Genomic DNA, 15,065 nt, shown 5'->3' on the forward strand with positions numbered 1-15,065 from the left:
TTCTTCCACGGTCGACACAGTTCACTAAAGGTTACGTCGTGACAGCTCCGCGTCTCCAAATAATGTCTTTTATTGATCGCAGCAAACCTCTTCCGAGGCATTAGGTACAAGATTAGCGTCCGAAAGTTATTGGCAGAAAGATTAGATGTTGATTTATAGATACAGTTACGGCGGAAACTTGAGAACATTGCATGTCGACAGGGTGTTAGGAGCGAATTTATGTCGCTAAAGTGTGTAAGTGATGTCTTCCCCAAGAGTGGTTTATACTTATTCCAATAAACATGCGTATCGTGGATGTTATCTACCAAATTGTTTCCTGAAAGAATCACTTCGAAGTAAAAAAAAACAACAACATGAGGGATTGCTAGCTTGATGACAGTAGTTTCAGTTTTGGAACTAAGGTATGAAGTAATGTGTTTCTACACGTTGAGAACTAAAGTAAATGCCGACGACGAACGTTTAAACGTGAAATAACTGTTTTTGACTTGAAATGCAGTAATCATGCACGGTAATCAGGAGGCTTCAGTCTCCTAAGTCGTAGATACATCGGTCTTCTTCCGTTAAAAACGGCGTCATTTAAGATAAAGCGAACATCAATCTCCAACTACCAGTTGATGGATAACGCTTATTGATAACGCCAGCGTCTGCAGAAAGGGACCATCATATGCTGTTAAGGTAAAACGTATATGACAAAGCAATTTAAGACGCAAGGCTTCATTGCTACCAAGACGCTAGCGGGAATTAACGGTGAACTTATAAAAGCATCCCCCGAAGCAGTTTGGATAATTCGCCGCTTGCGCTACAAAATTCCAATGAGGGATGGAGATACGGGGCTGTCCGATATCATTACCTTAGCTTTGCTGGAAAAAGTGCTCGAAATTGGAAACTTAAGCCGAAGTGAAGTAACAATTAACCATCAAAGGTTCTTGTGCGTTTAAACTTTTAAGGGCCGAGAGATGGGACCAAATTGGGCAAACCTGAGGTAAGTATGAAACATCAAAGAGGTCAATGGCTATTCTTATTTGTTCTAGAGAATATGTCCTGAAAGCGTCCATGTGTACATCAATTAATAATATCGACATACTGGATTCCTGCTTAAGTCATCCAACCCGTTTATCTCTGCACTGGACTGGGCAGAGAGAAACTGCGATAAGCTATGATGATGATGATCTTTCACTGTCAACAGAAATGAACTGAAATCATTTCGTACTTTAAGAAGAAATAATGGTTATAACGCCATTTGTACTTATTCATATATTTCAGTCCTCTCTCGCTTACAAATAGTTCCGTTGTATACCATTGTCTTGATGAGGATTCATGGATTTTCATTAAAGCTTGATATAAGTAGTTTATATAGAGTCCGTTTTATTTTTTCTTCATTATTTTTAGTAAAGGCCCATGTTCCCATCTTCAGGTTTCTCCATTTTGTCATTCCTTTCCTCATTCGCTAGCGATCGTTCACGGGTGTCTTCCTATTCGACTGACTGAATAATTTGTATTATTGTATCATTGTACCTTGCGCTCAGTGAGACTACCAGTCTGTCTTGTTTATAAGATATCATTCACATGTATACTGAGAACACATCCTTTTACTTTCGACCCGGGAGGTCATTGAGTGGTTACTCTTAGAATAACGTTCCTACCCATTACTTCGTCTTTACGAGTCTGGCCTTTTATAATATCTTTACTGTATTCCCAATTGTCGGTATGTTAGAATCACACATGCCGACCTCGCAATGGTTCATACACTCTAGGGATACCGACCTAACAGCTAACAACAACTAATGCTTAGGTCCCAAATGGAAAAAGGGGACCCCGTCGGGTAATTCACGGGCTGTTTTTTTTTTGCACTTTCGGGCGTGACCCCTACGTGGCCCTGTGGGACACCTTGTGGCTACCGGGCTATTTTTGAACCCGGCCGTGACCCCGAATCATTTGAACTCGGACTTAACTTCAACGCGGGACCAGGCAACAAATAGACGCCGTGAGCTAATTGTGCGAGCACCGGGAGGTACTCCATCGGTAACCGGCAGTCCACCGGGACAAATTTGTGGCTTCGGGCCCAGCCTGGACTACACCCCCGACGGGCAACGGCTTAATTTGGACCCAAGCATAGGCAAGGCCCTCACATAACCTCTTTCAAGGCATGAAGACAGAGAGGCTGTTACAAAGAGAGAAAGGAAATGGTGTACCTTTTACAATGTCTCAATGCACATCACGTTTGCTGCTTACTTCTCCTACCCCTGACACAAAGAACATAGTCTTTACGGTAAAACAAAGGCATAAAGAAACAAGCACAAATAATGAGTCAATGCACGTTGTAATGTGTAGAAGGCGTTCCGTGCCCTTGTACAAACTCAGTGACACATAAGAGGTGAATTATTAAAACAAGCGGCAGCCAACTACTGAAGATCCCACAAGTGATAAGTTGACACTATCTGATCATTTTTGTCGTTATGTACGAAACAGCACGGATATGATTTGCTGAAGAGATGCCAACAAACTAAAATTTTGAAACTAAAATATCTAGTGCGACATTCACATAAAAACCACTTGTTCTTTGTTTAATACATGGTAATATAAGCGGCATAAACAAAGAAGCTGTGTATTCCATAATATATAAGGTGAAATCATTCGTAGCGCCTTAACAGATGTCACTATATAGACAAGTCAAAATCTTATCAAGATCCTTTTAGTGACATCTTGACAGTATCTGATGGTACTGCCGTTGTGTGTATGTAACACCAATTTTATGACGTTCGCAGGAGGACTGTCATGAAGCTAGAAATAAAACAAAAGGACCGTAAGGTGTAGATTGTCGTAACCAAAGGCTACTTTAAAAATGCCACAAAACTAACCAAAGATATCCTTCTGAATATCTATTGGCAGTATATTTGATGATCCTATCGGTGTGTATGAAGTATCGATATCGCTTTAATTATGTACGTGATGTGTGGAAATGTTTTCGTATCATCGTTTCAAGCGTCACATGCTGGTTATCAGAAAGTAACTACTCAAATAAATAAATAACTTCAAGGCCAAGGTCAAGTATTCAAGCAAACTCAGGAACGTATCATATCAACATATATGTTGAAAGTATGTGATACTCATATTGCCATGTATGTTGTTGTTGTTGTTGTGCACCTTTATGTGCCTAGCTAAAAGCACATAGGGCAGTAAGTTTCTGTCTCTGTAGCAGGGTATATCTTTACAAAGAGGGACTGCCAGTCCCTCTCCTTTAACGTACTCGAAGACCCTCATCGAACAGGGGACCCCCATTTTAAGTCCGTTCCAAAAGATATATGTGCAGACCCAACCAGGATGCCCTTCTATGGGTATTGGGATCTGAACCGGGGTGGCTCAGTCACCATTTAATTTGAACCAGGAGCTCAACTGTGAGGCTGCTACTAGTTCAGCTACAGGGATATCACTTATCACCTTGTATGGAACACAATAAGTTAAAACTGATCGCGCCAGAAGTGCGGAGGCGTACTGTCACGACGCTAGAGCTGCAGATGAAGAGAATCGAGTTTAAAATTAGGCGCGGCCGAGTTAATGGACTCCGGCGTGTCCCATGTGTGAGAAGCGTAAATCAATCAGGGTCTTGATTAACCTCGTTCACGACATCGATCCCACACTCACGTGTAATTGAACGGATCAGAAATCCATCAGCTCAAACATGGGATCTGCAAACAGGATGGTAGGAAATCAGGCCGGCCATGTTTATGGTGATGTTTAGTCAAACAAACAGGATGGTAGGAAATTAGGCTGGCCATTTTTATGGTAATGTTTAGTCAAACAAACAGGATGGTAGGAAATTAGGCTGGCCATTTTTATGGTAATGTTTAGTCAAACAAATATCATGTTTTATAGGAACGCTAGAGACGTTCGATACTTCAAGTTTTGTGTTCGAAACACAAAGATATTTATCCCCATATCATGCAACGATGTGTACATATCTACGATTGCTTTTGATGTACAGTACAATTTAAAAGTAATTCAAAAAGCATTTTCTCAAATATGATTAAAATAATACCCAAAACAATGTCGGAAACCATCTTACAAACAAACTTCGCTGTCTAAGGCAGGAACTCATTGAAACAACTAGCCATTCTTCACGGAAAACTTAAGTTGAAACAGTTCAATTTGAGGATGGATCTTCGTCTTCATTCCGCTCGATTGTATTCTGCGCCTGAAATCTAGTTGAAGGCTCGCCAGCTTTATTGAGCTAAAACTTTGATAAACATAAAGCGCCCAACTAAAGGTCAGGCCGCGTACATGCGTCACGTCAGTACCCATTCCTTGGGTTATAAAACAAGACGCATCTCAAGGAGCCTAATATTCAATCAGCATGCCGCATAAAACTTTTCCTGACTCCCATCTCTCCCATGATCCTAAAATATATATTTACGGTGACAATTGATGGCAGCTCATCCCCTGTGCACATCACATTACCAGCCCGCCAGAGTCATTCCATTTGGGTGAATTGTAGCTTTTGTTATACGGGGCGGAGACAGGTGCGAAGGATCCTAATTACATCCCCCGTTTCTCAGCACTTTTGTCGTGACTGATATGTCGGAGAACACAGATTAAACGCACGGAGAGAGGGAACGTCCCTCAAGTTTGTCAGTCCCCTGTAGACACCAGCAATTCGTTTGTGAATGCTGCTATCCTCTGAATTCTGTTGCATATAATCAAATATTCGAATAAGTCATGGAAAAGGTTTGACTATTTTCCAACACAAGGATTGGAATCAACAATAGGCTACCAGCCCTCCAGATGTGGTCTTCTTTAGGATAACTGAAAAACCGAGCGCCCATAACACTCTCTGGAAGTGTGGCGTGAGTACCGGGTCAAAGGTGATTGGAAGTCTGTACCGGACCCCGTCTCTGGCTATGATAAGCTTTGTCTGAAAATATTGAAGGAACCAGCAAACACAGCGCAAATTAAGTGTCCGCGGCCTGACATTTTAAAACCTTTCAGGTCGATAGGGGCGTAGTTAAAGGCCGGAAGAAAACGGTTTCCTTTCCAACAGGCTGCCAAACAACGAAAACGACTTTAAACTTGAGACGACAGCCTTTGAAAGGTCTGACATTTACCAAAATCCCACGAGCGATGGCTTCAGCAGCAAGCCTTGATGGGTCCTCAATCGCAGGGACTCAACGTTATCGCCCGATCGCCAGGGGCTTATAATTTCTTCATGGGGGTTTTGTTGTCAGTCTAATCCGATTAAGTCCCACCATTCACATCTGCTAAGCCAGAGTAATATACTTACTCTGACAGAAGGGTACTGCGGAGGTTTCCTTTGGCAACGGGCCAGTTAACCCTGCTTATCCGGCTGGAATTATTAAATAGGTCTTACTTGTTCCGTTTACCCCTTAATGAATAATGAATCATTTAATGTCTGCTTCAACAACCCGATTAGTGGCCTTGGTAACGGAGAACTTTTTTTAAACATCAGGGTTACCTATGGTCAAGTATATCACATTTTATCAACATGTCGTTAGATATCGTTTGGTCTGAATGTAATGCTAGTATAATTGTAAAAATAGGTTTTGACTCTCCAATGATTTTCTTAATCGAATGCTGTACATGCAAGTCATTAGCATTGTAAAACTGTTTTCTAAAGTATTTGATTCGGAGCCCCCTTCTTCTATTGTCAATATCATATCAGACTTTCTTTAACATATTTATTTCTATCATTTGATATCGTTTGGGCTAAATCTAATAGTACTACGCTTATGAATATTGGATTTTGTAACTAGCAGTTGACAGTCCGCTGTCGAAATTGTATTGGGTCTAGGAGCGTTTTGTGTTTAGTTGATTTATTACGGACCACCTCTGTACTGTCAATGATACCGCATTTTGTATTAAGAGTCTGGTATATAACACAGTCCTAAGGGTGAAGAACCCATTGACCCCGAATAAAGACCTTATTTTTCCAATGAATACTTCTGGTGTCATAATGTCTAAGCCAAGGATTTACGTGACCTTTATGGCATGTTCAATCTATCGCGTAAATAAATATTTCAGCACGGTAATTTCCGGGAGGCGGCGTTATTTTCTAAAGGGGCTTCTCTGGACAGTCTGTGTGGCGTCGAGCTCTTTGAAATAGTTATTGAAGAAGGCCACACACAATAGGAGAGTGAGTTGGTAAAGTCTGGACACTCGAAGATTCGGGAGTAATACCACATATGAATTCCCAAATGCATGATCATCATTGCATGCAGTTGTAGTTACCACCGTGAAAAATAAAGGTAAAATTTTGGGCTCCGTTTATCTGTGTGTGCGTGTGTCATAATGTGTGTGTGTGTGTGTGTGTGTGTGTGTGTGTGTGTGTGTGTGTGTGTGTGTGTGTGTAAGTTTATATGTATCCAGAGCAATAACTTAAGAGCTTCAAGATGGAATATGATGATAGTTGGTATATGGGCAGCTGTTGTGAACGCAATGGTCAAAGTCAATTTTTGGCCCCCTGGTGGCTGACCCAGGCTGATCTTTTGCCCTAGATTTGCTGTGGTCATGATTATCCCACGGCAGAAAGTTTTTGATGTAAGGGAGAAGTGGTGTAAGTTTGGGCTCCCTAGTAGCTTGCTCTGGAACTGCAGGGCGTTTTTTTTCAAGGAATATAACTGTCCAAAGGGCCTATGGATATCGATGGTATTCGGCTTGCAGGTAGCTTACATAATAAGATGAAACTTGTCTTAAAATCTACTCAGCAAAATTTTCTGTGACTCTGAGTTTGTAAGGACGATCTATTTCTCATGCACTCTTTGAGAAGCATGGATGAGTTCTTTAACCTGCTAAAACTGTAGTGTCTCTCAAACGAAAACCCTACGCTCGCATATTTACGTGTTAGACAGTCTCATTGAAAGGAATACAAACCATACAGGTAGGCTATACGGAGGATCAGGAACAGGATTCGAACCCGCAATCGGGTGGTCCAAATGCGAGACTGTCCACTGCATGCTATGTACCAGACCTACCAGACAGATGCGACATTTGCAGTTCCTACCGGGCCCGGCAGTAAGTGATTGACAGGCTTACGGAACGACCATAATCCTTTAAGACCCTGACACCGGAGATAATGGGAAAGTTAGCATGTAGCCTACTCCAATTCCGAGCTTTATTAAAAGGTCCCGGAACATTCAGCCCCCACTCAATCAAACCTAATGCGCCCCACATATATATATAATCTATGCACTAGCTGGATGGACCAAGGATGTCTTATCGAAAAAAGATTTGACTCAGATGGTATCGCGATGAGAAATTGGAAAGTATTGATTGATAGTGAGAGATAGCGATAACAAATTGTCGTTTGAAACCAACAAATTGCTTGGTAGACGTTTGTCTATTGGTTTATGTGACTTTAATGGTTTTGGTTTCATGGTTGTTTTGGCATGCAAGGTTGATTCCATCTCTTGCGTACATTGATGTTAAAGATACACAGCTGAAGATAATTTGCATTGCGTTTATAATATTAATATCTGAAGTCAACTTTCATAAGTCGGCTGGGTACCCTAAAACCACCACTGTAGAGACAGAGGTGAATTTGAAGAGATCTACTAATGAAGCGTCAGTCATCCATGAAGTATGCACACTTCGAATGCCCAAGTGTTTAATACATTCTTGAGATGGTCTCAACGATTCTTTAACAACGTGATGGTCTTAGGGTACCCAGTGGAATTATTAGCGTTGATGTTACATGAATATCGGTCCATAATGCTACATTGCATGTTTATATAATGATAAGAGTTCCAGGTCCCTTCTACCTTCATTGTCCCTACTGTGGCCGAGACACACAAGACGGTGTTCACGGTCATGACACCAAGGTGCTACTATCACATCCCGGGACGGAAGGATACCTACTAAAACGAGGGTTAGAAAATAACGATTGATTCTCGGTCATTCTGCTCTTAAGGCAACAGAGTACTCTTAGCATGTGTCTGTCTATTAAATCTGCATAGCTGCAGAGAGAAATGACCTGAATACGGATATGGATGACCCATCATTTTGGTTATTACCTCCTTTAATCCTCTGCCCAGTACCCCAGGCTAAATGCAGTGCACCCACCACCTGTTTATTTCCCCATCTCACTGCATACACGGCGGGATGTCAGTAGGGTGCTTGCGGGTTCAATGGCCGGGTATTGGAAGAGCTGATGATGCCAACTCACCGTGACAAATAGAATGAAGGAGAGCATGATGATTGAATTGAAGGAAAAGAAAGGTTGGGTTGCTGATGATTTTTATGAAGCAGTGCTGGTATTACAAGAAATGACTTTGATGTAGTCTTCCCAGTTATACAACTGTTAACAACACTTATATTCCAATCGTTATCAAAGCTGAACATGCTACATTGCCTTGACACACGGAATTACGGAAAACACAATTATCAAGCTGAAGACATATGGGATGAGGTTCTTGATGACGTAGTCCGGGATTAAATAGTATGAACTCTAATTACTCTGCTATGTTATTAAAACCAAACGTCACTTCGATCACAGTCATTGTCAGGCATGATCAGGCCAAAAACGAATTAGACAAAGCATGATGATTAAATCGAAGACCAAGGAGACGGGTTGACGAACTTGTTTAACGTTTAATGAAGCAGCATTGGAATCACAATAGCTGACTTTAATTGAAATGCGTAGCAACTCAAAGCATGCTCTGATCATACTCATTGTCAGGGTTGATCAAGCCAAATTGCCATGACAAAATGAAGTCAGGAAAGCAGGATGATTAGACAGAAGAAAAGGGGAAGATTTGATGACGTCGTTTAACGAAGTATCATTGGGACCGGGAGAACTGGCTCTGATTAATGTCCCTTCCTAGTTAGTCACTACTATAAACCGACTCTTCGATTGCAATCATCATCAGAACCACGATCAATATAACCGTCAACAGATCGTTATCACATTGATACAAATTTATCTTTTTATAAGATTATCCTCATAGTTATTGCAATTACACTGTATTTTCCATTGTTGTTATTAGTATTAGGAATTTAATGGTGTAATCTGTATCCTTGTTATATTTTGTCTGACACTTTCCTCATGACCTCAATGACAAGCCCTCGGCATTCTAATCAATAACCAAACGTCTAAACAATCAAACAAACAAAAACTCAACATGGATATACGCAACTTCGAAAGTCAATATAGCTTTGAACTTACTTCTGCTGTCCGTCATTATAGGAAAATGCACAGTTACAGTATTCAAGTTCCCCCTCATTCTGTTCTACATTAACTGCAAGCAAGATATTCGTTATTAGCATTACATGGAATACGTTTCTGTCATACACGACCTACATCGTTAGGGGGGAGACCTCCTTCCACTGGTTGGAGACAGTCGAGCAGCCAAAATTAGATTTCTATGACCTATGCCTTTATGAATTCTATATGATCCCTGATGTACATGTATAATATGGAACACTACAAAATGCATATCTGCTTTGACAAGGGAACTCGTTTCAAATGCTAATGAGAGTTTTGGTCGCACAGTTTTGCTCAACGGTCGCCGCTTCTGTGGAAGGGGGGGATCTAACAACAATATATCATACACTGTGCCCAACATCAAAGGCATCTATATCAGAAACACGACTACGCCAACAACCCTGCCTTTTGGACGACCCCTACAAATGCGCATAGTTTACTGACAAGACTAATAACTTCAGGCCAACCGATACCAAGCTTGGGTTAAAGTGCCCAAGTCACATCTCATAGCTTTACGTTACACTTCATCAATATCTTCTGAACCAAGGTTAGGCAAGGTCATGATTAAGTCTAATTCACGTAATCCGAACTTGATGAACAGCTACTACACGGTTAGTTTGCCACATCACATCTATTTAGACTACTCATTGTCTAGTCGGTTCCAATTCCACTTGTAGTTTTAGTTGGCTGAACTTCCTAGTATTGCCGGATAACGAGCGAGTGACATCAATTAGATACAGGTCAGCTAGTATTTATGGAGAGATTTGGAAAGGGTTTAGCGACGGCAACATGCCGAAATGAACGATCGTATCTAATTGCAGTTTTATGATCAGAATGGTAGTTTGATAAGCTGGATTTGTGAACGGATTTCTCATCTGCCCTGGTCTAGAGTGAAGGACGTATACGAGTAAAACAGAAGGCGAGATATATCTACATTCTTGAATTCTTGCTTGTTTGCTTCGTAATATTTGTGTGTCAATCATTCTACGTTTCACTGGTCATCTTTTTATTGATTTCGGCAGGCTACGATATAACGAAAAATTCCATGTTATATGTTGTTATGATTCATGGAGGAAATACATTCCTTGTGAATTCTACAACTCTTTGATGTAATCAAGCATGTGTCTAAGAATGCACATGGACTAGCGTGCTAGAATAATGCTTTTTGATATGTTTCAGTGCGTGAGTTCTTGCTGATTTAGTTGAACTAAAATATTTCATTATCAATATTTCAATAATCAGGTATCTCTGTGACAGCGAGGTGTGCAGTTCTGTAGCATACCGATTGGGGGCGTTATTAACTAAGCGTCCACCACACATCGAGGGGTGAGACACTATAAGGGAAACAAGAGTTCGAAGATCACATGACTCTGTGAAATGTGTATCTCATCTGTCTTATTCAATTTTAGGTCATTAAGTTTGTAAATAAAGTTTTGACTAACACATGTGTCTAATCATTACTCTACGTTGGCCGTGACTAGCATATGGAAATTACATGAAAACACAAATAGACAGACCCAAAAATTATTCCCGGTAACCGGTAGCTTTTTCCATGCCATGGACTGTCATGTATGATTAACTACTAGTTCTACCACCTCTGACCTGTACTCTCTGTACTTCTCGACATTGAAGCAAGCTCCACTCTCAGGCAAATGCCATCCTAGCTTGGGTTTCTGACCGTTGGACATGTGCTAACGTTATAATAATAATAATAATAATAATGATAATGATAATAATTATGATAATGATAATGATAATGATAATAATAATAATAATAATAGTAATAGTAATAGTAATAATAATAATAATAATAATAATAATAATAATAATAATAATAATAATAATAATAATAATAATAATAATAATAATAATAATAATAATAATAATAATAATAATAATAATAATAATAATAATAATAATAATAATAATAATAATAATAATAATAATAATAATAATAATAAATGGTTTATTGGTCCGAAATTACCCGTGCAATGGCAGCCAATGCTGAATTTCTGCTGGGTTTACAATCACATGATACACAATAATACACATGATACATATTTGCACACTTGCACTTTATGAAACTGTCGCAATGGTCTGGCGGCTGCCATTCGGCGCCAGCAGGTGACCTCAATACGACCTTCCCCAACCGAAGTCAGGTACCCATTCACACCTGGGTGGAGAGAGGAACTTCGTGTAAAGTGCCTTTCCCAAGGCCACAACATCGGGGCATACCGGTGGTTTCGAACCCGGGACCTCTCGGTTCTGGGCGAAACGCCCTATCGATTGCGCCATACGATGCCACAAAAAACGTTCACGTCCTGCCAGCTGTACTGTGCAGCCTGCCGAAGACATTTGTCACAGGTCAGCTCACCCTTCGCATCCCGCCAGTCTCCAGTAACCACTCAGCCCGGGAACATACTTAGACCCGGGTCAGCCAGTGGTTATAAACATGAGCCCGCTTGAGTACGGCACCACTGTTTATTGTCTGTTTTGTATTTTGCAATAAAAAAAACAGCAAACAAACAAACCAGAGCACTTACCAATGCAGACAAAAAAAAAAAAAAACGGAAACAAGACCTTTGTAAAAGATATTCGTTCTGCATCTATGACATTCGTCGAGCGACCAAGCGTCGAGTTAAGCGTATTCCCCTAGTGGACAGGGGTGTAAAGAACACCGGTGGTACTGGATGGACTTTGCTCCCATAGGTCACCTGGCGCCCTTTGTGGTTTTCCATGACGTTTCATCATACGGACTTTGGTTTTTACAACCTTGAACCTACTAGACTCCGTTACCAGCAAGTGCATAGCCGGGGGCTCGCTTTGTATATGGAGCTATTTCTGCTGACTTATATTTAGTAGCGCTGTCTACTGCCAGGTCACGATCAAGTCTAAATCATGTCTACTGCCCAAGGGCTGTTACAGTGGGTTGGCGTTCCCTTCATGTGTTTAGTTGTGATTGTGGTGGTCCGAACCGTCACGTTCCCGTCCTACCAGACCCGCCCACCGCCCTGTAACGCTACAGATCAGGACTTCATCCCCGCCACCAGAGACCGGCTGGACAGGCTCAGCCGGGCGGTAACCTTCCGCACGATCTCGTACGAACCCGGACGAGGAACGCCCGAGGAACTGATCAAGTTCGTCGCTTTTATCAGTGACAGTTTCCCCGTTCTTCACTCCTCCCCGCTAGTGACGAGGGAGGTTGTTGGGAACTTTAGTCTCCTGTATCGTGTGGAGGGTTCGGATAGCTCTCTGAACCCTGGTCTGCTGGCAGCTCACCTGGATGTAGTTCCCGTTACAGAGGAACCTGGCTGGGAAGCTGAGCCGTTTTCTGGGCAGCAGAAGGACGGGTTTGTGTACGGCAGGGGGACCATAGACGACAAACATAACGTCATGGGACAGTTGGAGGCGCTGGAGTTTCACCTGAAGAGGGGGCATCGACCGAGAAGGACTTTGTACCTCGCCTTTGGGCATGATGAGGAGGTCAGTGGTCACTACGGAGCGCAGAAAATCGGAGAACTGCTGGAGGATCGCGGAGTAAACGTGGAGTTTGTTCTAGACGAGGGCCTTACCGTAACCAAAGGCTTGGTCCCGGGGGTGGCCAAGAAAGTGGCCATGGTTGGCGTTGCAGAGAAAGGGTACTTAACGGTGAAGCTCAGTGTGCGAATGAAAGGAGGACACGGGTCTATGCCTGAGAAAGAGTCGGCTATAGGCGTTCTGTCTCAGGCTGTTGCCAGCTTAGAAAGGAACCCACAGCCGAACCTCTGGGGTTCCGGTCCTGAGCGGGACTTCGCCGAGCACCTTGCTACCGAAATGAGCCTTCCCCATCGCGTGGTCACGTCCAACCTGTGGCTCTTTACTCCTGTCATGCGATGGGTTATGACCCAGAAGGCCGGCACTAACGCTTTAAGCCGAACCACTACAGCCGTCACACGTTTTAACGCCGGGATCAAGGACAACGTCATCGCTCCCGAAGCAGTCGCCATCGTGAACCACCGAGTTCATCCTAAACACACGATCCAGGAAGTTCTAGATCACGACGTCAAGGTCATCAACGATCCCAGGGTCAAGGTGGAAGTCGTGGAGTCTCTAGTTCCTGCGCCCGTCTCTCCGAGCGGCCCGGAGTCTCCAGCGTACTTGGCGATACAGGAAAGTATCCAGCAGATCTACCCGGACTCACTTGTGGCGCCCTCTGTGATGATTGGTAATACAGGTGCGCAAAACTTAAGAAATGCCCATTTATTTGCACTAAAGTTTATCTGTTGTCGGTAGTTAATACAGCGCAGAGTTGAAACTTTTTTCCAACACAAAAAATATATCTGAAAAGCAAACAGACCAGAAACAATAACCTCTTTGAATAGATAGTCTCTTTCTTGACCCATGATCTGGACCGTCGATCATATTTGATTAACGACTAGTTCCATCACATTTGAACTGTACTTTAAGTCTGAAATTTGCGTCCATCTTCCCACTCATTTACTTCCTGCCGCTCTACTGACAGTGTATTCAAATACACATACACAGTTACCAACCAACCCAAACAAACACACAGACCGTTCGAAGGCAAAGACTTTGTACATAAAGTCAATAATAGCGCATCGAATTTGTATCCGGATGTTATCTTTAACTTGATTAATAATGACACGTTTTTTCAAATCTTCCCCCAAATATGTTTAATTCATTTTGCAATTGTAGATACTCGCCACTACTGGAACCTCACGAGCGCCATCTACCGGTTTTCTCCGAACGTCATGGGTCCCGAAGATCTCGCGAGATTTCACGGCGTGAACGAGAGGATCTCCATCGAGGACTACGAGAGGACGATGAACTTTTATTTCCACCTGATGCTGAACGTTGACAGACCTTTAGTAGTGAGGAAGCACGAGCATGATGGGGACTTGTAACCTTTTCAGCTTCTTTTAAGTCACAGAAATAGAAGCTAGATAAGAGCCGTACTACCTAACAATTCGCACTAATCAGTTAGATAGGCAGGATCCAGCAATCGATCTTTCACCTTTTTATTGTCTTTTTTTGTGTTAAGAACTGCGGACACAACCCAACTTTCCCAGATAAAGGGACGAACATAACGCCAATTTCTTCTTAAAATCTTATAACCAACAAACTACAGAAAAGGTGGAGTTAATATAGGTGGGGCTTTGCGTCTTCCTCTGCGCCCAAAAAATAAGCCAAACCCATCTTGTCTAGATATACCCAACACTAGTATCTTGTTACAATAAAGAAACTTTATACCTGTGTCATGTCCGTTTGTCACTAACTGTAGCCCATGACAAAAATTTGCATTTCCACCATATGCTGCAAGGAGGCGCCGTTAACTTTGCCACAGAAAAACAGTTGTCAGTGTCACCTACACTCAGCTGTCTGAAGGTAAGATAGTTTTTACGGTATCTTAGGTAGAAAGATAAATAGAGCGTGTCGGAACAAGGGATGCAATTTTCTTTTCAATACATACCGTATTTTCCAACCTCGATCTCGGCTTATACGACGTGACTCGATTACTTCACCACAGATCAGACCGGATAATTAACCAAATCCATTATCTCCCGCCAAACATCCGTTCGGAGGAGGATTAAGTGGAAGTAATTAATCAGCCAAATCATGTCAACATATTGATAGAATTAACACGGGACCTGAGGGGAATTATACATAGATGGGTTTTCTGTCAAATCTTATGTCAGCACGGTTTCACTGTAATTGTGAATTAAGCAAATTGGACACATGGTATATGGTCCGCATTAAGCAATGATGTGTTATTTATATAAAATGCTATATCAACATGAAAATGAATAAAGATATAGATATATACATGTGAAAGATGTTTTTCACCACATTTCAT

The 15,065-nt window shown here is 41.9% G+C and overlaps 1 protein-coding gene across 1 annotated transcript; it reads left to right on the forward strand.

Annotated features, from left to right (window-relative positions):
* Positions 1–11,999: 11,999 nt before the first annotated feature.
* LOC136444020 (N-fatty-acyl-amino acid synthase/hydrolase PM20D1-like) lies at positions 12,000–14,464 on the forward strand. Its single transcript, XM_066441428.1, has 2 exons — positions 12,000–13,424; positions 13,907–14,464. The coding sequence occupies exons 1-2, from the start codon at positions 12,110–12,112 to the stop codon at positions 14,113–14,115; spliced, it is 1,524 nt and encodes a 507-aa protein (XP_066297525.1). The 5' UTR covers positions 12,000–12,109; the 3' UTR covers positions 14,116–14,464.
* Positions 14,465–15,065: the final 601 nt, after the last annotated feature.

This window comes from Branchiostoma lanceolatum, chromosome 10 (assembly GCF_035083965.1).
Source record: "Branchiostoma lanceolatum isolate klBraLanc5 chromosome 10, klBraLanc5.hap2, whole genome shotgun sequence".
In the NCBI taxonomy this organism is placed as follows: Eukaryota; Metazoa; Chordata; class Leptocardii; order Amphioxiformes; family Branchiostomatidae; genus Branchiostoma; species Branchiostoma lanceolatum.